General features: G+C 43.9%; 3 protein-coding genes across 9 annotated transcripts in view; 2 read left to right on the top strand and 1 right to left on the bottom strand.

The window, feature by feature from the left end:
- Positions 1-342: 342 nt before the first annotated feature.
- Positions 343-19,662, top strand: asz1 (ankyrin repeat, SAM and basic leucine zipper domain containing 1). Its single transcript, XM_061250692.1, has 13 exons — positions 343-470; positions 997-1,102; positions 2,440-2,562; positions 5,162-5,273; positions 8,868-8,979; positions 9,169-9,303; positions 13,374-13,489; positions 13,761-13,833; positions 14,022-14,078; positions 14,508-14,617; positions 17,236-17,341; positions 17,940-18,053; positions 19,510-19,662. Exons 1-13 carry the CDS (start codon positions 378-380, stop codon positions 19,660-19,662), a joined length of 1,410 nt encoding a protein of 469 aa, XP_061106676.1. The 5' UTR covers positions 343-377.
- Positions 19,663-21,230: 1,568 nt separating this feature from the next.
- wnt2 (wingless-type MMTV integration site family member 2) lies at positions 21,231-26,117 on the top strand. Its single transcript, XM_061253219.1, has 5 exons — positions 21,231-21,313; positions 21,787-22,007; positions 23,401-23,678; positions 24,097-24,361; positions 25,688-26,117. The coding sequence occupies exons 1-5, from the start codon at positions 21,231-21,233 to the stop codon at positions 25,915-25,917; spliced, it is 1,077 nt and encodes a 358-aa protein (XP_061109203.1). The 3' UTR covers positions 25,918-26,117.
- Positions 26,118-26,839: 722 nt separating this feature from the next.
- LOC133135883 (suppressor of tumorigenicity 7 protein homolog) overlaps positions 26,840-27,633 on the bottom strand; it is a 34,974-nt gene continuing 34,180 nt past the window's right edge. For 5 of the 7 annotated variants that reach the window (XM_061253211.1, XM_061253216.1, XM_061253217.1 and 2 more), the window contains 2 exons: positions 27,491-27,633; positions 26,840-27,164 (listed from right to left, as the gene is read on the bottom strand). In XM_061253211.1, the coding sequence (XP_061109195.1) occupies positions 27,069-27,164; positions 27,491-27,633 (239 nt within the window). In that variant the 3' untranslated portion in view covers positions 26,840-27,068. The remainder of the gene's footprint in view (positions 27,165-27,490) is intronic. The other 2 variants (XM_061253213.1, XM_061253215.1) reach the window with 1 other exon arrangement.

Raw genomic sequence — 27,633 nt, 5'->3', positions numbered from 1 at the left:
CTTGTGTGCTAAGATTAGCCTATAGTAGGCCTATATACCACTGCTCCATAACCTTAGCAAAAGCTGTGCAGTTCAGAGTGATAAACCCCACACACTTTCAGGGATGTAGACACTTTTTCATCTTAGTGTGCTAGGTTTCATAGCATTCGTTATCCACAAAGGTTTGATCATAGCATCAGATGTATTGCTGTGGCAGATATTCAGGAACGAACTTGAAAAAATGTTTAACGATTAACGAAAAATCACTCAAGTCAAAACACTAAAAGTTATGAGTCTGGCTTTCCTCGGAAACGTGGAAAGCCATTGCTGACTTGCAAATTTGGATTCATGAATGACGCAATTATTGTCGTGACGTCAGTTCCCAAAAGACGTGAGCCATGCAGCATGAAGTCGGACTTGGTTTTCCTGCTGGAGATGAAAGCAACGAGAGTGACGACGAATGGGATCTTGGATATTCCAAGCCACCTGAGGTGATAGAACATACATTGTGCTGGAGAAGCACGTTCTAGGCCACATATGTTACACAGTGAAGACAAAACCAGAGACATCACGTGCACGTGCTAGCATCAGCTTCATTTAGCCTGCTGGATAGCGGCTTGCAGCGTTGCTTTGCATTACATTACATTACATTGTACTTTTCCTTTTGCCTTTGCCTTGTTACATGTCTGCTTATTTCAATTAAATTGCTTATGTGTGATCGTTGAATTCGCCCATTAGCTCTATTTCACCCAGTAGCCTCAAAAATGCACGAGGTTTTTCAGGGGCCTGCATAATAGTAGCAGCCATGTGTATCCAGCCAGTGTGTTCACTTTAACGCCTAATATTAGCTTCAAAAACTGTTAAAGCTTCTAACGTAACGTTATACCCACAATCATGCTAATTTGTTCCCGGAGAATGTTCATTATGTCCACTGCAACAATAATACCACATGCCAGCAGAGGGCAACCTAATAAATATTCTGCAGTGTAGCATTATGCGTTTTTACTTCGTTTTCAGAATTCAAATATATCTGTCCCTGAGCCAAATGAAGACAGAGTGTCGACTTTTAAACGTGCCATCAACACTGGAGATGTGGAGCTGGTTGAGCAGTTACTGGACAATGGTAAACTGGAGCAATGATATTGGAGCAAATAACAACACAACTTGCTTCATTCTGCATTAATAATATTATAAAGATGAAGTATTTGTTGTTTTAATGGGAATCAATGGGGTTTATTTTCCAAACTTTTCACAATTGAGCTATTGTACTCCAACTGAGTCTTTTTTGGAATAACTGGCTTTTAAACTTGCTCTCAATATCATTATTTAGCTTTAATGCCTGCAATCAGCTTGAATATTCATGTATATATTATATACTGAGATTGTTCAGTTGTTTTAGTGCATTGCCCATTCAGTTCCTCGACTGACTATAATCATGACTACAAATTCCAGGCGTTTTCTCCATTGATTTCCATTATAACAAGCATACCTTGTTGGTTCCATTGGCATCTATGACTGGAGCCATATTGAAGAGGTGCATTGCAAATAAAACATGTCACAAATCATGTCATGGGACGTTAAGTACAAAGCTGAACATTTTTTAAATTGTTTAGCTAGTTGAGGACTCCACCTCTTATCACCCCTGATGTGAAATATTTTTACCCAATTGTTTGCATTTTTGATCCTGCATTTAAACATAAAAGTTAGTGTTTAGGGAGCTAATTTAACACTGGTCTGTATATACCATATCTTAATTAATGTTACCAGTTAATAATGCCATATTACAGTTGAAAAATGTTGTGGATGTGCAAGTGAAAATGTGCTTTATTTGGCTGATGTCATACCTTTAGCTGGATGACTATTCTATCAGCAGTTCAGCTAAACTTTACTAATAAAGAGCTTAACTGAACTGAAAATTGATACCCTGTGTCCTCAGTACCAGGGCTAAGAAATGAGTGCAAGAGGCCTTAGGAACCTCAAAATGTGTAGAACTAAGAAGGGTTACCCTTGATGAAATGAGTTTAACCATTCATAACTTTCTGGCACGCCAGTGATTGAAGCCACATTGCCACTCTATCGCTTATGAGGCTCTTGAAGCTTCCTCCCCTCTTATTGTGGGAACTGTAGTTTACGTCCAGACTTAATGCAGCTCCTTGTGAACAACTCATCTTGAATCAGGAAACTTTACTCAAGTGAATTTGGTGGGGATCTCTTAGTGCTTGCACACATGCTACACCATAAAAATAATGGGTTCATGTTTATTATAATAGTACTGTATATCATCATATAAATCTAAAATGTAAAACATTAATGTGAGACAGTTCCTATGAATATAAAGCCTACATACAGGGGCTAATCCCCTGGCAGGATGAATTGAGCTAGTGTGTTATGATAACGGCTGTCATCATGTGGCAGTTTATCCCCTCTGATTGCCTGCCCTGACCCCTCTGCACACTGCAGGTATGGATGTGGAGTCTCGTCTGGGGTTTGAATGGACTCCGTTGATGTGTGCTGTCCACGTTGCCAGTTATGAGTTGGCAAAGTTATTGCTGGACCGGGGAGCCAGTGCAAACTTCAGCAGAGGTGAGACTTCAATTGGACTTTGTTTGGTACTATAAAATGGATCCTGGGTTACACACATGGTAAAGCGACACCTGTGTTATTAACTTCAGGCTGGTATGAGCAGTAGTTTGGCAGGATAAAACATAAAAAAATGTTCTGGGGTTGTTCATACTTCAACAGTTTCAGCAGAGGGGATAGTGGGGAGGTCTGGAGCTTGGGACTGGAAGTCTGAAGCTAGTGACTGGACTTTGATTACTCCTGGACTTCAGTTCCCAACAAACCCTCTGCCCCATTGCTATTGCCACATGCATATTTAATTTGAAGCATTAAAAAAACTGAACACTGCTCTGCAGTGTAGGTACATTGCTGTATACAGTGCATTGTAATAATTATTTCATTAATCATTTAGTCTTATATAATGTACTAGAATTTCATGCATTTCAATGCTATTTGCAATGCAATAGCGTGATGCACTACATTTAAAAAACTCAACATATGGTGGATGATGCATTATGCATTTTATTTATCTGCCATGACTATTTAAAGCTGAAGAGGGAGCTGTTGGTTCTCTGGCCTCAGGCTGACCTCTGTCTGACCCTGTACAGTGTCAAAAATACATGGGAAGATGGGATCTTTAAAGAGGTCCTTCGTAGAAGAGTAGTGCTTCTCTGCTGTGGTCCTGGTGACCCACTGTGTATGCTGGCTTTGTTCCAACCATAGTAACAGACCTTGTGCTGTAATGAACAGCTAAGCATTCTTAATTAGACAATAATCATTCTTAATTTGATTTTTAAAAGTCTATTGAAGGACAATGTACCTTCTTAAAGCCACATTATTCTAGCCATGTATGCCCTAAAAAATGTCCCATATTCACAACCGAAGTCAGACCAACTTTTGCTTTCATTTGCTGTACTGTATGCACTATATGGCAATTAATGAAAGAGGCTCCATTTTGAATTGATTAAATTACAAACTGACAGGTGAAATCAGTTGTCTCCGAGTGTTGAAACGTGAAACCATCTGTGTAGAATGAGTAGAGTTTACTGACAGCTGATGGCCAAACCTGCATTGTCTTAAAATAATTAATTATGTTAAAACTTAAAAACAGTTTCAACAACCTTAATTGATCAAGAGATTGGCTGACAGTGTACAGTGGGTCCCCAGGACCAGGGTGGAGAAACTATAATAGAGGATCAATGCAGGGCATGACAGGACCCACTGATGAAATGGCTACACCAGATCGTCATCGAGGGTGGTTGGCTTTTACTGAAGTGCTTTTTTCTAAGTGCCTTCATTATAATGCATTCTTTTAATTTCAGATGCCATATTGCCCGATTAATCATAAGAGCTTCCTCTTCAGCTGACTTTATTACTGTTCTTTCTGGCTTTACTTCCATTCCTGTTTCTCTTTAATTTAACTTTAAAATAAATGGAATGTGATGTGAAGTGGGCAGGGATGAGGTTTTTTGGGAGCAGGTTGGTATCCCCTGGCGACGGTGGGCAGAGCTCCAGGCACTGGAAACGACATCATTCGTTCTGACAAGGAGCTGCGGCCGCTTCCTGCTGCACTCCCTCGCTGGAGTCGCAGGAGGCAGGAAAGCGGTGGCGTGATTGATACGGGTGGCTGGTCAAGCGCGCCGTTGCCGTCACTCTGTCAGCTGGTTTATTTTCCCAGCCCGCCGCAGACACAAACGTGCCGTACCGCTGCTCGCTGCCTCTGCGGACAGCTGTGGCCTGGAACACGTGCGTCGAATATGCTCCATTACAACGGTCTCTTATCATGCGCAATAACGCCCAGCCACTTCCCCTTTGGCTTCTGCGAATAGCATTTATCTTTCCTGCGGCGGACAGGTAAATGTTTACACGTCGCCCATCGGATTGTTCATCTGTTGATGTTTGTGATTAAGTACATAGATAGCGAGGTGCCTGAGGTCAGAAAAGCTGTGATTTGTGTACTGTAGATATGGCCAAACATGACTGCTGGGATAGGATTCCCATGGTCCCATGGATCACGCTGCGGAAAATAGTTGGGGGAAGGCACAGGGGGCTTGCAGTGGCCCCGGTTCTATGGCCTTTGCTAAGTTGTCACTGACATGATAATAGAGTTCCTATCAGGAGACTCTCATGTGGACATTAAAGTGCACCAGTCTGATGGGGGTGTTACTTTGATTCAGTGCTGTAGGTTCCACATTCCACTAAAGGGCACCTTCAGCTGTTGTCTAAAGATCGCCAGGTTCATCACTAGTGGTTGTCATTTACCTTGTCATCAATATCTAATGAGGGTGTTTAAGGTTTTCTGGGAAAAGTAAGTATGTGGAAGTAATCTTAAGGGAATGTTTGCTGTTTGACATCCCAAGTGTTGTGCGCACCAACTGATTTGAAGAAAGGTTTTTTTAAATAAAATCTGTATAATCCTTATCTATCCAAATATGTTAAAAACTCTTTGTATTATATCTCTTTTCCTCTCATAGACCCACTTTAGGGGTCTATGAGGAGACACCATCTGCAGGAACAACTGATCCACAACTGTTCTGCCTTTAGTAGTTCTGGCTGTATTAACCACTGTATAACTGAAGGCTCCTCCACTAACACTGTTGGGGTAACTGGTATGGTCCTGCAGAGCAGTACACGGTGCTAATGGCAGCTTGCACTGCCTCTGCTGAAGAGGACAAGATCGGCAAGTGTGTGGAACTGCTGCTGTCCAGGAACGCAGACCCGAACGCTTGTAACAAGTGAGAATCTCGTCCTCCTCCTCCTCGTGTCTGTGAACTTGCGTGTCAGTCTGTTTATGTCTCCATTGTTGTCTGTCTGTAATTAGGAGGATGAGGCAGATATAGCCTGACATTACCATAGCCAGAAATGAGAAATTTGTCATGGGGTATTTCAGAGATCCCATTTCAGATTCTTCAATGTATTAAAATCATGAAATGCTTCTGCAGACTATTCTGTCTCATAGACTCAGTCATTATTAACAGCAGTTGTGGCAGTGGCCTGCAGATATAGTATCTCAGTGCTTTACAGGTATATGGGTAACTTGTGGGCATAACCTGGGCACAGGTGTCGGGCAGGAGGTGCGCAGGAAGTCTCGGCTCACAGCTGCCCTCGCCCTGCGACCGCTCTGGATCAAACCGCAGACGGTTGGAACGTCCTGTTGTGGCGGTTTTCCTGCGCACAGACCCCTGCAGAGACAGACAAACAACAAGCGTGCAGTGGGGCTGGCGGAACACAAGCGGGGCCCGGCACCTCCCGCGTTTCGGCCCCGGGGCCCGGGACCTGGCCCGCTCCAAACAGAGGTGCCTGGAACCATTTAGCGCTGTCATCGTCTGTGGACATTTCTCACGGCAAGCGATGTGTGAAGTTCCTCTTTCCCCCCCTCCGTGACGTTGTTCCACTCGCCCTGCCATCGTGCCAGGCCAAAGCACACGTCTCCGACAGCCGCAGAGCTTCGGTAGGAAATCGACTTTTTCCCTCTCCAGACAAAATATTTGGAGAATAATGACTAAATCCAGAGGGATGTGGAAGGCGATGGGGGCTCGGAGAGGTCTGTCGTGTTTGTGTGTTTAACCAGCAATGCGCCCTGTCTGTGTTTCCATGCGTATGGAGGTAAACACACACTGCACGTCCCAGGAAGCCAGACCGCCTCACATGCGAAACGTGTTCTAATGATCTTTTAATAAGACCGTGTCACTTGTGCAGCTGTGCCATTTTTTTCATGAAAAGCCTTTTTTCTGCAATACCTCACATTTTATTTACACTCAGATTAAACAGTATTTGGACATTGGTACAATTTCTGTTCTTTTGGCTCTGTACTCCAGCTGTTTCTTATTAGTCAGGTGTATTCAATCGCTTCCTTAGTTCAGGTATAAGAAGGCTTTCAGTACCTAGTTTTGATTTGCCATTCAAATGTTATTGGCATTTGTCAACATGAGGACCAGAGTTGTGCCAATGAAAGTTAACAAAGCCATTATGAGTCTGAGAAATAAGAAGAAAGCCAGAGACGTAGGCAAAACAATAGCCTTACCAAAAAAAAAAAATTTGGAAATTGATTAAGAAGAAAAAGAGCACAAGGGAACCGCTTGAACAATAAAGGAAACAGTCCCCTTCCCAGACAGCAGGGAAAGAGTAATTTTTCCGGTTTATCCATGAAGCCCAGGGCTATGTCCAGTACCGCACATTTGTAGTGACGTCGGAACGGTTTGTTTTGTTCCTTTGACGCAACATTGATTACTCCGCTGTATGGTTGCCAGATAAGTTAATATTTCCGCCCTCGGATGCATTCCAGTGAGTGGCCTTGTAAACTGTCAACGCTCGACTTTTACAGGCTGTGTCATCACCACAGTCACAGGCGCTGGGCTGGGTGCCCTGGGAAAGCGAGAGGGCAGTAAATGTCACCCTGTGGCAGGTGCCTGGGTTGTGCTGGAGCAGGTGCAGTAACACACCTGTGCGTTATAAAGGTGTGCTAACATCCAGGACTCCTGGGAAAGGACGCTGACTGAACAAGGATTGGCTGAAAGGAAGCTCTGCGGTGACACATACTGCTGCTGATTTATTTCTCCCAGCTGCTGTTGGTCACCACTGACTTCACGTGTCCTCGTCCGATAAAAACAATCCCACCACGGTGGGAAAGCGATGTGAGAAATGCTCGCCTTTTCTGTTTTCTTGAAATGTTTACACTTCAGATCGATAGGAACCGCACATTTTTGTTTGTGTGGCTTTCCTTCCCAGGCTGTTGGAGCATCATTGCATTAATCTTATAGACCATATACTGTGCTTTGTGTGTGCACATGGTGGCCAGGAATGCTTAGAAGCATTTTCTTCCAGAAGTGCAATTCATGGCTCATGAAGATATGGCATTAATGACAAAAGATGGATACCCTTGGAGGAAAAAACTGAAAAGACTTTTTTTTTGTGCACTGTATGTTTATATATGCAGTGTTGGGGAGTACTTTATGTACAAGTAGTTAAACTAGTATTTACATTTTGCAGCAGTTTGCTGGTATTTTTTCAAACTATATTAAAATTTGTATAGTGGTTGTAGTTGTTAATTACTTTATCATTTTAATGCATAGTTAACTACAGGAACATCCAACTATTTTACAGTACTTTCACCAAATACCACATTATCTCTCTTTTCCCTCTAATCCTGATTGGTGAGAAGCACTCCGGTCAACTGACACTTAACATACATTGCAGGGTCTACCCAGTGAAGCATTGTTCATACCCATGTCATGACTGGGGACCACAATAATGATAATTTATTTTATTTACAAAGTTTTTTGAGCTACATTTTCTTTTCTTGTAGTTTAAGTTTTGCTGAAGTTCAACTACTTTCAGTGTGAAGTAATTTGTAGCTTGTGCAACTACTTTCAGAATAAGTTTCCCTCACACTAACTGAGACGTAAACGCTTCTTTTCTGCTGCTATGTTTTTTGGCTGTATTGTGAAAATTTAAGTAATGCCCTGGTAAAGCAGAAGGCATTTTGTTAACAGTTTCACCAGGATCATCTCCCATGATTCAAAGTTTTAAATTGAAGCCATCAGAGTTGGACATGGGTTTAAATGCATTCCTGCATATCGTAAATTTTTATCGTTTATCGAAAACCCAGATCAGGTCAGATCTGTCAACACTAGATGGATGAACAAACTAGTTACAATTCTAGTTACAATTCTAATTCTGGCAAACGGAGCTGGGTTTGGGTAACACCACCAACGACTCCTGTACTTCACAACTTGTTCAAGAGCGATATAACTTCCATTTGACTTCAAAGCATAGCATACCATTCAGAAGTACTTACTTCTTAGTTGTGTTTCAGTTAAGAGAGTTAAGAAAGTTATGGATAGCACACCTTCCCCTCCTAATAGTCCAGGGATTGTGTAGTGGTGTATGGCACAGTGGCTTCCATAACTATCCATAGCATTGACCAGGTTTTTGCCAGGGAAGTCACTCCCATGATTAGTTGGTGGCCTGCAGTCTGCCAGCAGTAGTGTCTTGATTATTGTATTTGTCTTGCAGTGATGGGACATGCCTGTAATATGATTGAGATTTAGGATGTGCCCTTTGAACAAATCCATATTGGTTCAAATATATACCTTAGATGCATTCAGTGTGGTCCTCTTCATGCCTGCTGGTCACTGTATGTGGCATCCTGCACATAACCACTAAGTATGCACCTAACGGGGTTAAACTGGTACCAGCTGTAGGCTCTGCATTGGAGCATGCAGTTATTTATTGCAGTTACAGGCAGTTGACAGTGACGATGCGGTCATCTCTCAGGGCATCAGTGCAAACTCTTTCAGCCACCGGGAACAATGTCTTTTCATTGGCAGATCTCATATGACCTCACTGATGCTGGCTGCCAGGGACGGGTACAGTCAGGTGATTAACCAGCTGGTTTCCCACGGAGCAGAGGTCAACACCCAGGATGTGAACGGATACACGGTACAAAGCAGAATTAAATCCATCGCTTTTTGATTGTTGCAACAGTTGTGACACACAGAACCATGGCTGTGCAGTATGGAGTATTAATGGAGTATTAATAAGCATTGGCTTTAATGCTGAACACACTGGCTCTGACCACAGCTGTGCAGTGTGGAGTATTAAGCATTGACTGTAATGCTGAACACACAGGCTCTGACCATGGCTGTGCAGTATGGGAGAGAGGAGGCTGTGTTGAAGCTACTGCAGCTCGGAGCCAACAAAACCATCAAGACCAAGGCTGGGAAGAGTGCAGCTGAGCTGGCCAATACATACAAACGGCCTCAGGTGATACACTGCCTCTGCTGCTCCCTGGTTGAGATCCCCTGTCACTGCATCCCACACACCTTCCACACACCTGTTTTTTTATGTACTCCTCATGTCAAGTTGAGCGAGTTGACTGAACCTCTGTGTGTCTGGGATATGAAGGGTTACATTTGGCACAAGGTAACTTTGCTTTCCAGCCCTGGCTCTCTTGACCAACTCAGTTGAGCTGGATAAATTAGGTTTGACTGCGCTTTTAAGTCTTCAGTTGGATATTACTTTACTTGCCTGTTAATCTGTAAATTCTCTGTGAACAAAATGTGCTTTTGTCTTCTACAGTTTGTTCTATCTGTCTACATACACAATAACAAATAACAAAGTGAAAACATGTTTTTAGAATTTTTTGAAGTCTCGCATTTATATAAGTATTCAGACCCTTAATTCATGTACTTTGTCGAAGCCGCTTTGGCAGCAATTACAGGTTTTTACAGTCTTCTTGGTTTAGACTCTACAAGCTTTGCACACCTGAATTTGGGCAGTTTATCCCATTCTTCCTGGCAGATACTGTCAAGCTCCATCAGATTGGATGGGAAGCATCTGTGAACTTCCATCTTCAGGTCTCTACACATTTTTTTACATTTTACATTTTAGTCATTTGGCAGACGCTTTTAATCCAAAGCGACTTACAAGTGCATAGGTTCTACCACAAGTCGAAGCATCACATCCAGAACTAGGAAAATACACCTGGACTGCTGTTCTAAACATATAGTCGTCATCATAAGTGCAATTTTTTTTTTTTTTTTTTTTTGGGGGGGGGGGGGGGGGGGTTAGACAGGGATAGGGGTATCAGAAGGGGGGGGCGGGGTAAATCAGGAGGGGGGACTAAGGTAGAGTTTGAAGAGGTGTGTTTTGAGTCTGCGTCGAAATAGGGGGAGGGATTCTGCTGTCCTGACAGTGGTAGGCAAGTCATTCCACCACTGAGGAACCAGAACGGAAAACAGGCGTGAACGTGCAGCTCGACCGCCAGGTGCCCGTAGAGAGGGAATCGTAAGGCGACCAGAGCTGGCAGACCGGAGTGGTCTAGCTGGGGAGTAGGGAGTGATCAGGGATTGTATGTAATGTGGGGCAGTCCCCTTAGCAGCCTGAAATGCCAACACTAGGGCCTTGAATCGGATGCGTGCGGCAATAGGAAGCCAGTGGAGGCCAATGAGAAGCGGGGTGACATGAGCCGACCTGGGCTGACTGGTGATCAAGCGGGCTGCAGCATTCTGGACCAGCTGGAGGGGCTTGATGGCGCACGCTGGGAGACCGGCTAGGAGGGAGTTGCAGTAATCCAGGCGGGAAATGACGAGCGCCTGGACTAGGAGCTGGGTGGCATTCTCCGTCAGGAGATGACGGATGCGGCGTATATTAAACAGAAAGAACCTGCAGGTTCTGGCAGTGGAGGATACTTGTGGAGCCAGGGAGAGGCAGTTATCAAGAGTCACCCCAAGATTCTTTGCCGTACGGGAGGAGGAAACTACAAAGTCCTCCACAGTCAGTGAGAGGTCGATTGACGGAGAGGACTTAGCAGGGATGTAGAGAAGCTCAGTTTTGGCAAGGTTGAGCTTCAGGTGATGGGAAGTCATCCATGCAGAGATATCAGCCAAGCAGGCAGAGATCTGTGTGGTGATTTGGGTGTCAGGGGGGAAGGAAATGAAGAGTTGGGTGTCATCAGCGTAGGAGTGATAAGAGAAGCCGTGGGAAGAGATAACAGAACCAAGAGACATGGTGTATAGCGAGAAGAGGAGAGGCCCAAGAACCGAGCCCTGCGGGACTCCAGTTCGTAGGGTTTGAGGGTCGGAGAGTGCGCCCCTCCAAGTCACCTGGTAGGAGCGACCAGAGAGGTAGGAGGAAAACCAAGCGAGTGCAGAACCTGTGACACCCATCCCAGACAGCGATGAGAGCAGAATCTCATGGTTGACTGTATCGAAGGCGGCCGACAGGTCGAGGAAGATGAGGACAGAGGAGAAGGATTTTGCTTTAGCAGAGTGGAGTGCCTCAGTGACCGCGAGCAGGGCGGTTTCAGTGGAGTGGCCACTCTTGAAGCCAGACTGGTTGGGGTCATGGAGATTGTTGTGGAGAAGATAAGTGGACAGTTGGGAGCAGACCGCCCGTTCCAGGGTTTTAGCAAGAAAGGGAAGAAGAGAGACAGGCCGGTAGTTGTTCAGGGCAGAGGGATCGAGAGTAGGTTTTTTGAGGAGGGGAGTGACTCTGGCCCTCTTCAGGGAAGAGGGCATGGTGCCGGAAGAGAGGGAGGTGTTGATTAGAGAGGAGAGAAAAGGGAGAATGTCCTCAGATATAGATTGTAGGAGGGGAGAGGGGATGGGGTCAAGAGGACAGGTGGTTGGGCGGTGGGAAGTAAGGAGTTTCAGCGTGTCGGCGTCAGAGAGGGGAGAAAAGGAGGTTAGGGAGTTGGGGAGGGTAGGAGGGTCAGCAGGGGTGGAGGGTTGGGAGAAGGAATTGCGAATAGCATCGACCTTCTTTTCAAAGAAGGAGACAAAGTCATCAGGTGTGAGTGATGAGGGGGGTGGGGGGGGGAGGGGGGGCCAGAAGAGAGGAGAAAGTTGAAAACAGTTTGCGGGGATTAGAGGCGGCCGCGTTAATTTTCGAGTGAAAGAAGGAAGATTTAGCTAGAGAGACAGAGGAATGGAAAGATGATAAGAGGGCATGGAAGGAAGCCATATCACTGGGGAGACAGGACCTTTTCCATTTTCTCTCCGCCGCCCGCAGTTCGGTTCGGACAGCTCGTAGAGCATCAGAAAGCCAGGGACTGGGGGGGGAGGCCCGAGCTAGTTTGGTGGTGAGGGGACACAGAGAGTCAAAGGAAGATGAGATGTTCTATGGGGTTTAAGTCTGGATTTTGGCTGGGCCACTCAAGGACCAGCGTTGTCTGTATGCATTGGGTCATTGTCGTGCTGAAAGGTGAACCGTTGCCCCAGTCTGAGGTAACATGCACTCTGGAGCAGGTTTTGTTCAAGGACCTGTGTATTTGACTGTGTTCATCCTTCCCTCAATTCTGACCAGTCTCTCTGTCCCTGCTGCTGAGAAGCGCCCCCATAGCATGATGCCGCCACGACCATGCTTCACCAATGGGATGGTATTAGCCAGGTGATGGGAAGTCCCTGGTGTGCTTGGGTCTTCTGCCCAGAGTGTTCATTTTTGTCTCATAAGACAAGACAATCTTTTTACTCATGCTCTCAGAGTCTTTTAAATGTCATATGCCTTTAACTCAAGAATGGCATCCATCTAGTCACGCTACCATGAAGGTCTGAGTAGCGGAATGCTGCTGAGATGGTGGTCCTTCTAGCAGGTTCTCCCATCTTTGCAGAGGACTTCAGAAGCTCTGTTAGAGTGACCGTTGGGTTCTTGGTCACCTCCCTGACCAAGGCACTTCTTGTCCGGTTATGCAGTTTGGCCAGTTTGTACCAGACTTCTTCCATTTTACAATTATTGAGGCCACTGTGCTCCTGGGAACACTCAAGACTTTAGAAGGTTTTATACCCTTGCCCTGATCTATATCTTGGCACAGTTTTATCAGGTCTGCAGAGAGTTCCTTGGACTTCATGGCTTGGTTTTTGTTCTGATATGCACTGTGAATTGTGGGATATACACAGGTGTGTTCCTTTCTAAACTATGTCCAATCAATTCAATTTGCCACAGGTGTACTCCAGTCAAGTTCCAGACACATCGCAGGGATAAATAAAGCAAACAGGATGCACCTGATCACAATTTGAGAGCCACAGCAAAGGGTCTGAATACTTATGTAAATGGAAGATTTCAGTTTTAGATTTTTAATAAATGAGCTAAAATTTCTAAAAACATGTTGTCACTTTGCGATTATGGGTTATTGAATGTAGATTGATGGGCAAAAATATCATTTTGTCCATTTTAGTCACTGTATACATTACTCAAAATTAACTGAGAAAGCATTAATACGGGAGTAATGCCGTTTTCTGGTCCGGGGTTTGGCATTATTTGCCAAAATAATTCTCCTCATTTTAAGTGGGATCCTAATGCATTGATGCAATGATCCTTGATGGTCTTCACCTCAGATCGCCAGGATCCTGGCTTCACCAGGGGATCCCAGAGGGAACGGGGAAGTTCTGTCCAAGGGAGAGACACTCTTCAAGTTCTTCAAACAGAATCCTGAGCTGCCCACAAACTCGAGGTCAGATATGTACTGAAAGCTTGGTCACTATGCTGCCGGGTGCTGAAAGGAACAGTACTAGAGCAACATCTTCTGGCCAACAATGAAAATGGCACCAGTGAACGTTTTTGGTCTTGCACTCTGAATAAGTGAAAAGGCACGTTGGGTGCAGCGATTACATTTTAATTTAGAAGTGAACTGTTGTGACAGTTTTCACAGCATGAATATTTGCAGCTGTAACTCTAAATGTGCATGATGGTTAAATTATTTAGTTGTCTTGTCTTTGCTCCAGTTATGAAAAACTCTGTGATATTGAGCTTCTTCTGCATGGCCTGAATCTGGAATACCTGTCAGATGTTATGCTTGTGAGTTCCACCCCCACTGTAGTACAGTACTGAATTTATTCTTCTGCAGCTAGGTGAGTATTTGATTAAATATTGAGCAGCAATGTAGAATGATATCTATTCCTGTTTAAGATCCTATATTGGAGATCTAGCCATTTAGATTATGTTTGTTGCTGGACAGAATTTCAGAATGCCCCTCTCTTACACAGGAAAATGACATTACCTGGAGCTACCTGTCCACGATGGAGATAGAAGATTTTGAAAAGGTGAAAAAATTTAAACTAGTTCTTACTGTCATCAGAGACATTACCTCAGTTCTTTGACAAGCCAGCCACTTTTGGCAGTTGCTTGTGAATTCCAAATACGGCAAAGAGCAAGCTTCAGTTCAGTAATACATGTTTTTCCATGGTAATCATACTCTCCAACGTGAAGCAGGTCCGCTTAGTGCTAGATAGATGCTATATTCTTCCCTGCAGTAGGTTTATATTAGCCATGTCTCTGTCCCAGCATTTGTCTTCAGCCATAGCTGCTATCTATTGGACAGTGAATTCTGGGGTAGCTTTCCTGTTAGAGGGACAAAGTGAAGCTGAATTGCTTCAAATGATGGAGATTTGGTATCTCACAGTGCTGCATTGTGAAACAGTAGAGCACTGTTGACAAACACTGGCTGAGTTTCGGGGAACGTGTCTCCACAGATTGGCATTACAGACCCTGAGGACCAGAGGAAGGTCATGTCTGCAGTGCAGGAGATGCACTTGGACAGAGTGGACATGGACACCTTCACCCACCTGGACATCGACAGCAGGTACCCAACAAAATGTTTTGTCCGGCACCCAAAGTGCTCTCCAGTCATGTTTGGCAACTCATTACAGTTTACAAGCAGTTTGAGAAATGTAGGGCCTTCCTCACTGCAGCTATGTCAGGCATCACAACACATCAGTCTAAGGTGGTATGAGATGACATATGCAGGAGTGCAGAGCAACAGCAGCTGGTGATTCAGACAGACATGCTGTCAGAATTACTCTTCACAAAGGCACGCTCCCCATTGTCGTGTGCCCTCGTTTATCTCGGTTAAGCACACGGAGGTCCCCGGAGGTGTTTAAGGCTGGCAGAACCAGGCCAGCTGACACAGACTGGGGAAAAGGGTAGGCACACCACATGCCTGACTGGTCGTCATAATTCATCTTATCTGAATGCGACTAATGTTGTTTTGGCATATTTTCATATTCAATAACTGTGCTGTGAACAGTGCATATTTTAAACGGTCAAAGCCCAATTTATCACAGTGATGTTGGTTGCATTTGTAGTTGATGTACGTACTGAGTAACTGTTTATTAATTAAATGCATGTACAACAAACTTGCAAGTTTTTTTTTTATGTGACAGAAGTTTGACTTTAATTTTTCAATTTATTAGTTTGGAAATTGTTTCATGCATACAGTAATCATGGTCTTTGTAGTTCTGACTTTAAAACCTTGTCTGTGGCTTTTTGTAAGGTTGGCCTGTGCAGTCAGAGGGCTGCTATTTATTCCAATAATCCAGCAAGTGTCACACATTTCAAGAGCAGTGCTAATGTGGTGCAACCTTTTAGAATGTCTCTTCCAAGCAATTAATTGAGGGCGTTTCACATTCATAAGGCAATAAACTATTTCAGGACCTAGTTTTCACGTCTTGAGAAGAAGGTACATGTTGCTAAAACGGTCCTTAAAAAAAACGGATTAAATCACAGAAGCGGGTGGAAAAACGTCCGTGACCGTCTGCTGGAGATTTGCGTTTGTCCGCGGCGGGACCGCACCACCTCCCTGGAATGTGACCCCTGATTGGACAGGCAGACATGTTTACGGGGCCCGCGCCTCCACGGTTTACCCCGCTCTAAATACACATGTCAGCGCAGACGCGGCAGATCGCTCATTCAGTCAGAGAAAAACTAACAGAACGGAGAGCCGACCGCGTCCCGCCATCACGCGGGAGATAGTAACTCCCCAGCCCCTGACACTGTTTACCTCACTGACTGACAGTGTTAAAGCAAGGCTCGGCTGCTGCTGGAAATGTACTGTTAAGATAACACTATCAATATCTCTCTGGCAGAGTGTCTGTAATGGTTTTGACACGCAAGGTGATAAGTAGGAAACGGTCTTTTTTTAAAGAGGAGCTCAAGGAAGGGTACGCAGCCGCAAAACCCACACATAAAATTTAAACGGGTCTCATCCCACGGTGAAGAGCACTGAGCCGGAGCCACAGAGTGGAAGGGGAGGGCACGTGGGTATTGATTAACAAATAAAAAGCATCTTTGTTCTGTATAAGTGTGAATTAGCTGTTAGCAGTGAGTGGCGGAGTTACGCAGTATTCATCTGTAACAGAGCAGTGCCATTGAAGATGAGTGATACCGTTCCACTGCACTTTATCCATTAACACGCAACAGCACTATACATAATTATGCACTTTATGCCATTACACTATTATTAACCAAAAAAGCGTATTAATACGTGTTCTGGTGGTGTACGTTCTAAAGTGCTATTGGAACTGTAGACAAGCTAACTATAGGGAGGATTGTACCGCATCATCTCAGGCTTGATCCTGCTGTGGTTGTAGGGGGTCGCTATGTCTGCCAGTTAGCAATAGCCTTGCCAGTTAGCAATAGCTTTGCCAGTTAGCAATAGCCCTACTATCTGCGGGGTCATCCCTATGTTCCCACAGCCCTATGTTCCCTCATTTCTAAGATTTAATTTTTTTTCAAAATTAAATGTTTGTTATTGATCGTGTAAACTGAACTTTATATATTTAGATGTCAAAATAGTCCTCAAAGGACAGCACTTGCAGATGCCTGTTCCTGGCACATAAAAGGTTGAAAAGTACTGATGTAGAGCCCTTTCCAGTTTTAAGTGAACTGCATAAATAGTGGGGTTTTTTTTTTCTTATTTCGCTTGTTTGCTTGTTCATTAAAAACGTATAGATAATTGAACGTGTACTGTGTCTAAATTGCACAAACATACACTGGATTTCTTCAGGTCCCATGCAAGCAGCCTGCTGAGTGTGAAGTAAACTGAACATAGAGCTGTGGGAACATAGGGCTGTGGGAACATAGAGCTGTGGGAACATAGACACGCTCCCCTATCTGCACCTTGCACCTGAGGGAGATAGTTACAGTCCTCCAATCAGCTCACCAATCCTATTTTCATACTCACACCATTACAGGAGTCTCATAGAGGGCACCCTGTTGGAACCTTAGGAGACAGTAATAGAGTGCTGATCTCTATATCCTTAGTATCCTTAGTTTAACCTAATCTAATCTCCCAGGATGAAGCCCGTTGTGTCCTTTTTTCATATTTAAAATTTTACCCTGAATTGTTACCCTGTTTAATGTTCTCTTTAATCAATATTCTTATTTCTGTGCTGTTTTATTTCTTCTTCTTTGGGTTTTTAGCAGTGAGGAGCTGTACAACTTCCTGATTAGCCTCAGGCAGCAGTGCTGCTACCTGACAGAGACAGTCCAGGACGTCATCAACAAGTTCCCCAAGCAGGTCTCTGAGGTACGACCTTCTGTGGAGAAGCCGTGCAGATAGATCTTCTCTGAAATGTGCCGCACAGCTGTCTTGCCACCCCATTTAATTACACATAATAGCCGTGGCATTAGCTACAACAATAGGTGTAATTAGCTTTTCCTCAACTACTGTAGATGTGCTTTCTGTAGAAGCCTGAACTTGTTTTATGCAGAAGCACTGACGTGCTTTTATGGTACATGCTTGCCTCAGCAGTTCACCGAGTGTTCCGGTAAGCATATATTTCCTGCTGGTTTCTTGAAGAAGCATTAACATATTATTAAGAATAATTAATATGTTTCCTGCTGAAGTGTTAATGTGTTTCCTGTGGAGATGTTAATGTGTTTTCTTTAGAAGTGTTACTGTTTTTCCTGTGGAAGTATTAATGTGTTTTCTGTAGAAATGTTCCTGTTTTTCCTGTGGAAGTGTTAATGTGTTTTCTATAGAAGTGTTAATGTGCTTCCTGTGGAAGTGTTACTGTGTTTCCTGTGTGTTTTCTGCAGAAGTGTTAACACGTCTCCTGCAGGAGCAGTAGTACTTCCTGCAATGAGCTTTTAATGTGTGTAATGGTGCATGCTCACCTCGACAGCTTGTCCTCACCTGGGACCCCAAGCAGGACTCCCAGTCTATCTGTAACGATCTGGTGACCCAAACCATGAACCTGCAGAGGGAGGTCACCTGCCTGAGGAGCCTCCTGACCAAGGTAATCCCCCTCTGCCCGAGCCACACACAGCCCGCTCTCACAGGCCTGTGGGAAGGGAGGCGTGTGAGGGGGCTTTATCCTGCTGTGTTTGTAGGGGGTCACTAGGTCTGCCAGTTAGCAATAACCCTGCCAGTTAGCAATAGCCTTGCCAGTTAGCAATAGCCCTACTTGGCTTGTCCGCGCACAGTTACACTCCTCAGGTCAGATCACCTGCAGTAGTGCAGTAGTACCCATTATATTTTCCGACTACAGAGCTAGCACACTCTCGCAGGCCTGTGGGAAGGGAGCGGGGCGGGGGGGTGTATGGGGGCCGTGTGAGGGGTCTGGGGCCGACAGCAGGGACATTAACAGCCCATAAGTCAGTCCCGACCCCACCGCGTCGTGACACCGTCCTGTCGGCGCGGGGCTGGCAGGGTCCGGGTCCTCGTCCGGGTCGGCCCACGCCTGTGTCAGGCACCAATCTGGACGGAGGCCATTTGGAGGTCTGGCAGTGTGCCAAGGAGCGCGGGGCTCTGTAGACCGCACTTTTATCCCCAATCTAAAGCACACACGCGCATTTGTCTTACCTCCCTCTCACCTTGGAGCGCTGTGGTGGCACAGCCACGAGGCAGCTCAAGCCCCTGTGTGTCAGCCCACGCGCACACACCTCACCCAGCACCACGGCTCTACTACAGTGGGATTCATCTGCACTTTAGTCTGCAACAATAACATGGGCCAGGTTACACAATAACGAAAAAATACTCACAGATAGCATAGACCTGTCCAACCAAAAAAAGTTATGAAAGTGAACAAACTTTAGTCGTGAAAGCACCCTAACACTTTCATTTGTTGTATCCTGCAGTTTTATGGTAGACTAGCCATCTATGCACAGTGTATAAAATTAAGTTGGGTTCATCCAGTCATCCTTGATTTATTTACTGTACTTATTATTCGTGGCTGCCTCGTTAAATGTTTTACAGTGGCAACACCGTATAGTGACAGTAGGCATGTAACTACAACTGAAAATAACACGTTTTGATGCCAAGTACAACAGAATGAAAAGCTGTGACTGCACACTGTGCTTTGGGCGTTCAGTGTATCCTGTAGCATTAAGTGATGGGTAGCATTTAAGGATGCTGTTTAGGTCATGCCGACAAAGTGGTTATCCATCCGCTGAAACTTGGCTTAGGGCGGAGATTTGAGGAGGACTGGAAATATTTTATCTGTACAAGAGCAGGCATGTCATCTGCCAGTGGGAGGTACATGTACACTAGCACTTCTCTTAATTCAAATAATGATCGACTTAAACAGAGCTGACTGAACTGTACTACCCAGCTCTTGGGTGGAGGGGGGGGGGAACTGGTATAATCCAGTTAGCATTCAGGGAGCCCTGAATTAGGTCATTATTTTCACTCCAGAGATCTGTGACCGAGTGTAATTCCCACCCTCACCTTTTCCGTTATGATTCTGCTCCAAGATGAACAGCTTCGAAGACCCCTGTCAGCTGCCCAGGCCCGGTTCCCACGGAAACTGGAAGAGAACAGCCTTTAAGAGCCTGGGGCTATGCATGCTGGGAGCTGGCCTTCTGTTGCTGCTCTCACAGGCCAAGAACCTCAAACTCATCCCATAGACTGAGTCTGTTTTCTCAGTTGGGTTCAGAAGCATTAGCCAGTGTTCCTTGGATAGGTTTGGAAAGAGCTAATCTGCATTTTGAATAATAATAATAATAATAATAATAATATGATCCCAGAGCAATTGTTGATTTATTCTGTGTGTTATCATTTATAAGTTTGAGTTTTGGACTTTGACCGCTTCATTTTTAAGAATTGTGTGCTTTATACAAAAAAAGACTTCTAAAATATTTTTCGTTGAAAATGGTAGAAGTTACTTTGCTGTTTTTGCTTAAATAAAAACCTTGGTTTGCTCTTCAACATTCAACATTTTCTGTGTTATGTGTAATTTATTTATCAATGGTAGTTTCAGATCAATGTTACAATTCTTAAAGATGATTGGGAAATTATTTATCGATCGTTTTCCGTGGATATTTAAAGTCGGGCAAGTTGTCCTTGGTCAATACCTTTGCCTTTGTCTCGTTTTAAGACCTTGACTACAGAATTTGAATGATTTGCTTGAATTACTTGTTTATTTAAATTATAAAACATTTAAGTTTGCAGTTATTCAGCGTTTACGTTTCATAATCTCTTTAGATTGTGTAGAATAACGTATGTCTGGCTATATCATCCCTGCTGAAACATGGGTGGCATGTTGTTTTATTAATTTTCCTGTGTCGTACCCGTAGCAGTCCCGCTCACCGAGATGGTCCAGAATCCAATTTGACCATTTAATCCTCATCTCGTCTGGAGACAAGACCCAGATTCAAAGAAGAAGGATACATTAAATCTCTTATATAAATGAGAGATCAAAGATTGGAGTAATACAACGTGACAATTGTACAGATCGCAAAAGAAGTTCAAAAGGAAGCGATAATCCAATTTAAATGCACACATCACGGGGGGAGGGGTGGATGGCAGAGAGATTTCATATTACTTAATATGGCTAATCTCTGTCTTAATTTTTGTGCCATTTAACTCAGACTAATATTTAATTTCTGGGACCATTAGCCTATATGAACCACTGGGTTGTTGGTAGTCTTTAATACTTAGCACTTTAGTATTTCATTACTTAAACGTGATTTCCATCACTTTTACTCTCCCTGTCAGTCTGATGGTGTTTATAAAAACGTCCCGGGTTTTAGCGTATCACGCTGAACCACATTCTACACCTTTCAGTTTGGAAATCGGCCAAACTTGTGTCTGGTGTCAAGCTAGCCTGAACAGATACTTTAAGACATCTAATTTTTTCACTTCATTCCAACGAGCGAGGACTGCGCCCACCCCTTGTGTTAACGTTTTATATCTGATAGTAGCTCATCGGCTTTTCCAACGAAGCAAATCTCTCTTCAAACGGGCAAACTCTATAGATCAGCAGCTTCTCCTAAACACCTCAAATGTTTTTACACATAAGGGTTTGCCTCCGATATCTACTCTTGATTTTTTTTCCACTCAGGACAACTTTTGTTCAGTAGATAGAAAAAAGGGGACGGTAGTTTCTGGCAGGTATCATTGTTCTTGTTTCCTGCCAATGGAAGCACTAAGAACAGGTGCCTGAACGCATGCCGATTCAGTCAGTTGTTGTAATATGAACTTATTGCCAACTGGAATATGTTTTTATATTTCTGTAGTAATCTGTTCGTTCATATCAAGGGTCGACGCATCTTGGTGGTGAGTATCACAAATCTGTGATCAGTGCAAAAAATGTATGGATCCTCTGAATATAGGCCTGTTTATGCATTTATTTTGTAAGACTTAAGGGGTTATAAATAAAGCTTTATACTATGATGACGGAGATAGCCCATTGGCAATGCAATGTAGCTTACTGCATGATACAAGTGTTTTGAGGGGTTTATTGGATCCAGTGAAAATGTAGCATAAATAGTTATTCGAGACGAGTTATCCGAGCTTGTGTAAAATGTAAGCATCTTTAATCATAACGAGTAATTCTATTATGCATTCGTTTTTCATGTGAATGTATGGTGTGGTTGTATCTTGTTTTAATTCAGAAAGCGCCCAAATTCAAAGTAAACCCTATGCATACAGGGAAATGAAATTGAACGTGTTGCTGAATAGTTTTGCTGAATTTTGCTTGCAAACACAAACTGATCGGTTGGAGTGGAATTTGATTAATCTTTCTGCAGGTACATGGGCACCCTAGGTTCGCAGGTGATGTGCGACAACATCCCTGGATTAGTTAACAAACAGCGCCAGCTTTGCCGCCAGCATCCGAAAATGATGCAAGCGATTGGGGCTGGGATTAGAGACTGGATTGGTGAATGTCAGTATCAATTCCGTAACCACCGCTGGAACTGCAGTACTATGGCGCGGGACCACACTGTGTTCGGAAGAATTCTTCTTCGAAGTGAGTAGGCTATCGGTAGATGGAGTTATTTATTTATTTCATTTATTTATTCGCTGCAAGTAATATAGCGCAACAAAATATTCTAATAATGACGCCTGTATGTTGGCTATAGGCTATGGCGTGAATGATAGGATAGGCTATCTAACCGCAGTAGCCCCATTTATATTTCAGAAACAGTAAGATATAGCCTATTACAGCCCAATGTCCAATATCTACATATAAATCCTTTTCATCTGCCAATTTTAAGGGTCTTTTTGATTTTTGGAATGCTCTATCTCTGAAAAAACTGAATGTATTATACGGCATAGGCCTAGGCTGTGTCAGACAATAAGTAGGCTATTTAAATACCAAACAAACCGTTTTCATTAAACACGATTTAACAGTCCTATCTGAAAATAATTAATTCGCCAGACATAGAAGTGAAGATGAATATTTTGCAATGTATACATTAGTTTTAATGTAGCTTCAAAATTGATTCATTTTCAAAATAACTTACTGGGTGGGCTCCGTTGTTATAGTCTATATTGCCCCATTGAGATACACACAGCTAATAAATTGTCTTTCAAATGTATCCACTGCCGTTTAAATGATCTTATATTCGTGTGAAATTTAAACCAAAGTACCCTCGAAAGCCAAGGGAATTCTGTTGTGTTGAAGTTACACTGCATTTTAAAGTCACATTTGATCTATTGATTTTAATCTCATTTGCTGTCCATAGACCGCCCTGCAAATCCCTGAGTCTAACGGGGGACTTAGAAAAGGCAGCTGACAGGCAGAATGTCTCTGCCATACCATGGGAATGTACTTACTGTCAAAGTTAAAACAAGCATTTAAGACAATTGAAGTGGGGTGGCATTTCACAGGTCTTTTTTATCTCACTTAAAAGTGTGTTTCAAGTGTGGTTGAACTCTGTAGGCACACACAAACGATTCACTCGATCACAAGTTTTCAACCATTTCTGATCCAGTCTCAAAGGCATCAAGGGGACCCTCATTACAATTTTGCAAATACAATTTTAGATATCTTAACATTAGTTGAATTAATAAAAATACCAAATGGTGAACAGCTTGAAAACTGTACAAAAGTGGTCAAATACATTGCTCTGTTCAATTGGTTGTGGTGGGACTGAGTAAATTAGAGATTGTACGATCAAATCACGTGCCATTTTCTTCCAAAATGTTTGGTAAATATCCAGCTGTATAAATGTATAATGGATGGAGTGTGAATAGGGGATGGATCACTGTGTTTTTGTCAATAATAAACGGGGTCAAGACCTATGACCTATAAGCATGTTTGGCTAAGACAATAAAGTTTGATTGTATATGAGCTAAAACATGGACACGTAACAGAAGAAGGCGCTGAGTGTGGTGCTCCCCCCACCCCGGTTTGGCAGGCAGTCGCGAGGCGGCCTTTGTGTACGCCATCTCCTCCGCCGGTGTGGTGCACACGCTGACCCGCGCCTGCAGCCAGGGGGAGCTGGAGTCCTGCTCCTGTGACCCAGAGAAGAAGGGCACGTCCCGGGACGCCAAGGGCACGTTCGACTGGGGCGGCTGCAGCGACCACGTGGACTACGCCCTCAGATTCACCCAGACCTTCATCGACGCCAAGGAGAGGAGGCAGAGGGACGCCCGGGCGCTGATGAACCTCCACAACAACAGAGCAGGCAGGAAGGTATGCTCACTCACACACACACACACACACACACACACACACACACACACACACACACACACACACACACACACACACACTCTAACACACTAACACCACATCCCGAGCCCTCATTTTATTCACAAGAGTCATATGTCGTGTATAAACGAGGTCAGAAAGTAAAATTCAGAGTGTTTGTTCCACCCATGAACTCTAATTTCACTAATGAGTTCTACGTCCTGGCTTTAGAATTGTGCCAATTTGTAAATCCATGTGGATGGAACAAAATACTCGGGAGGACCTTTACTTTTTGAACCTGGATTTTTCACCTCTGGTCAAAACTAACTAACATCAGTATGCAACTAATTCAGTTCTGCACATTGTCCTGTTTTTGTTTATCGGCATTATTAAAAAATTCTCAATTTCCGTTCTCCGGCAGGCAGTGAAGCGCTTCATGAATCTGGAGTGTAAATGTCACGGTGTGAGTGGCTCCTGCACGGTGAGGACGTGCTGGCTTGCCATGGCGGACTTTCGCCACACGGGGGAGTACCTGCGTATGAAGTACAATGGGGCCGTCCAGGTGGTCATGAACCAGTATGGTACAGGCTTCAGCCGTGCCTACCGGAAGTACAAGAGGCCCACCAAGAGCGACCTTGTGTACTTTGAGAACTCGCCGGACTACTGTGTTCGTGACTTGGAATCGGGTAGGCCCATCTTTGATTTCATTAAAACGCTTAGTAGTCATTATGGATAGTTTCCTTTCTGGAGAAAGCTGAAATAGTTGGCCCAGACAGGTTTTGTACAGTATGTGTTGAAGGATGTTTGTGAAATTTGTAGAAGTTTCTGACTATCAGCTGGCATATTGGGGTATTCGGGAGGAAATTGCAGTACTACTATACGTTGAGAAATGGAAAAGTACTTTTTGGGTAGCGGAGGGGCCGGGGGATGACATGAGCACTCAGGTGACGCTGCGTTTCAGGCACGTGACACGCTTTTGCGCAGCTGAAACCTGATCTCTCCTCAGATAGTAATAAATCCCACCCCAGGGCCCCTGGCGTTCTGAAGCCTGCCCACAATCTCTCTCACGAGGTTGAATATTTGAGGAGGTTGGTCATGTCTAGAACATACACTTTTCCACCATTTGAGACACACCTCCACCACCTCTTCATAGCTGAATATAAATCTCATTGCTTCTGCCTAAAAGTGATATTTAGCTTGGATGATTTCTTTAATAATAATTGTAATGCAACAATAATATTGTTTCCCTCTAATAGTATGCATGGTATGTATGCAGCCTTTGCTAAATAGGTTTAGTAGCGAGATACTAGAGCTGTTTTCAGGAGTGCTGCAGGGATCCATTTTAGGACCACTGTTATTTATTATTTATATTAACTATATTGGCAAACATATTAGCATTTCCATGCAGATGATATCATTGTCTATGCTTATAGCAGTAGTATAATAGTGGCTGTAAAAATGCTTTTGATATTATCCAGCAGAACTTGTATGACCTGAGATTGTCATAAATGCCTCCAAGACTAAGTGCATGATCTTCTTTAACTTCAAACTCAGGGAGAATCATGCACTTGTTACCTCGGGTGGACAGAGCATACAGAAAGGTTCAGTCATATAATTACCGTGGAATCTGGATTGATGAGAAACTAAGCTTCACATTTCACATGGAGAAAAAAAAAAAAAAAGCTGAAATTGAGGCTTGACTTTTAAGACAGACATAGGGCATTTTGTATATGCAGGCCTCTTGTACAGCAGTCAAAGTGCTTGATTTTATATACCATTCAGCTCTAAGATTCATTACTAGGCAGAATCATTTGACCCATCATTGTAGATTCTATATTACAGTGGCCCTCACTAGCAACACACAGACTGAAACAAAAAAGGAAAACTGAAAACAATCAGAACCTGAACTAAATGAGCCAGCCTGGTTCCAGCTCGCCTGTGGGAAAGGGGTATTAAGACTCCATCGAGTTACCCTTAAGACCTGACCCCAACATTGGTCCATCTCTCCACAGGCTCAGTGGGCACGGGTGGGCGTGTCTGCAACAGGACTTCGAGGGGCGTGGACAGCTGTGAGGTCATGTGCTGCGGGCGGGGCTATGACACCTCCAGGGTCAGCCGCACGACCAAGTGCGAGTGCAAGTTCCATTGGTGCTGTGCTGTCCGGTGCCGGGACTGCCACGAGGTGGTGGACGTCCATACCTGCAAGGCCCAGGACAGCGCCCCCTGGCTGGGGCAGATGTGACCCGCACCCTTTTCACTCAGGGTCAGCTAACAGGATGGTGAACCTGCAGTTGGACTCAAACTCACTTGAGGGAATGCAAGCACTAAGTCTTCCATGTGCTTCACAATGTTCCCACATTGGACAGCCATCCCCAAGACTGAAGAATATTGTACAAACAACTGTCTTACAGCTGAATTTGACAGTCACAAACACCTGAAACAATGTCCAGCAGTGTTTTGCCAAAGTTTTTGTTTTTCTGCCATTTCATTCATCACTCACAAATGTATTTATTGACGCATTCTTGTACCCAGAAAAGAGCATCTGAAAATGTATGCCATGTGTAAATATAAACTATGTAATTTAAAATAAAGTTTATAGTTTATGTAAACAATTAGAAAGCAATGACATGATACTGTATAGTGAACTAATGGTAAAATGTTGGTTGTAGAAGAAATGGGAATGGGGGGGGGGGATTACTCCATAGCTTTCACTAAAAATAAAAAATAAAATTCAGGCTCAAAAGGTTACCATGACAACAAAAATAAGTAAAAGGTATGAGGCTCAATTGCCTATGAATATCTGGAACCTCAAAAGTATTTTGATAGAATCTCTGGTTCAAAAGAGATGATAGTGTGCTACCATCACCACTGATTTATTATGCCTATGGCTTCATAAAGCCAAAATCAACCATAAAATACTGTTAGTGGGCCTGTGTTGACAGGAATTAAAATGGGAACCATCCTGTCTGGAAATCTTCAGGACAATGCCAAAGAAGATCCTATTGCAGTGATACTGCTAAACAAATGCACAGGCATCACCATACAACAACAACAACAACAACAACAACAACAACAGCAACAGCAACATCTGTGAGCCTCCAGTACCCAACCAAGAGCTTCACTTCCAGGTCCAAAAGGATAATGCCAAAAGGAAACCCACTGCATTGCAGCAATACACAAAAGTCTTTATTTTTGTTGTCCATTTTTCCAGCTTTTTTGTATGAAGGCAAATGATCACCTTTTTTTGTACAACAAAAACAGGTTTACATGAGAAAAAAAGCCAAAGGATCAAACTGTTATTATTCCATTTTCCCTTTCTCCCATCATGCCCCACTTTGTAGTCCGCAAGACTCCGTGACCTTGGCATAAAGGTGTCAGCAGTTCATTCGAGTCTCAGATGCGTGTCAGCTGGTGCCACAAGCTGGATGGTAGGACGCTCTCCACCTTCTCCATAATGAAGTTCAGCGGCGCAAACAGTGTGCTGAGGAACTGCACAGACAACACCACAGCCGTTAGCACTAGCATACATACCTCACGTCCTCACATTTGCATGCACCGCAAAGTCTGTACATGACTAATTGATAATGGGCTACTGCAGTTGGGATTCTGTAGTTCAGAGCAAAGTCTCGCAGGTACTCAGTGTGGACGGTTATCGTGAGGGACATTGCTAAGGGAGTATACTTACAGATTGCATGATTGTCACAAGGGACACTAATTGCCTATACTCTTGTAGATTGCATGGTAATCATAAGGGATTCTGTGCTAGTGCAGATGACTCTTGAGAGATTGTTTGGTTTGGTTATTGTGAAACTCACAGCTTTAGCGAAGACGCCCATGAGCTCGGGGAACTGGTGTGTGAGGAGGGCCAGCATGGCGGTGAAGGAGCAGAGGCCAGCGGTGAAGAGGATGAAGAAGGGCAGCTCCTTTTTCGGGTACACTGACACCTCATGGAACACTG

The sequence above is a fragment of the Conger conger genome, chromosome 8, assembly GCF_963514075.1.
Source record: "Conger conger chromosome 8, fConCon1.1, whole genome shotgun sequence".
Lineage (NCBI taxonomy): Eukaryota > Metazoa > Chordata > Actinopteri > Anguilliformes > Congridae > Conger > Conger conger.
This window is presented reverse-complemented; position numbering and strand designations above follow the sequence as displayed.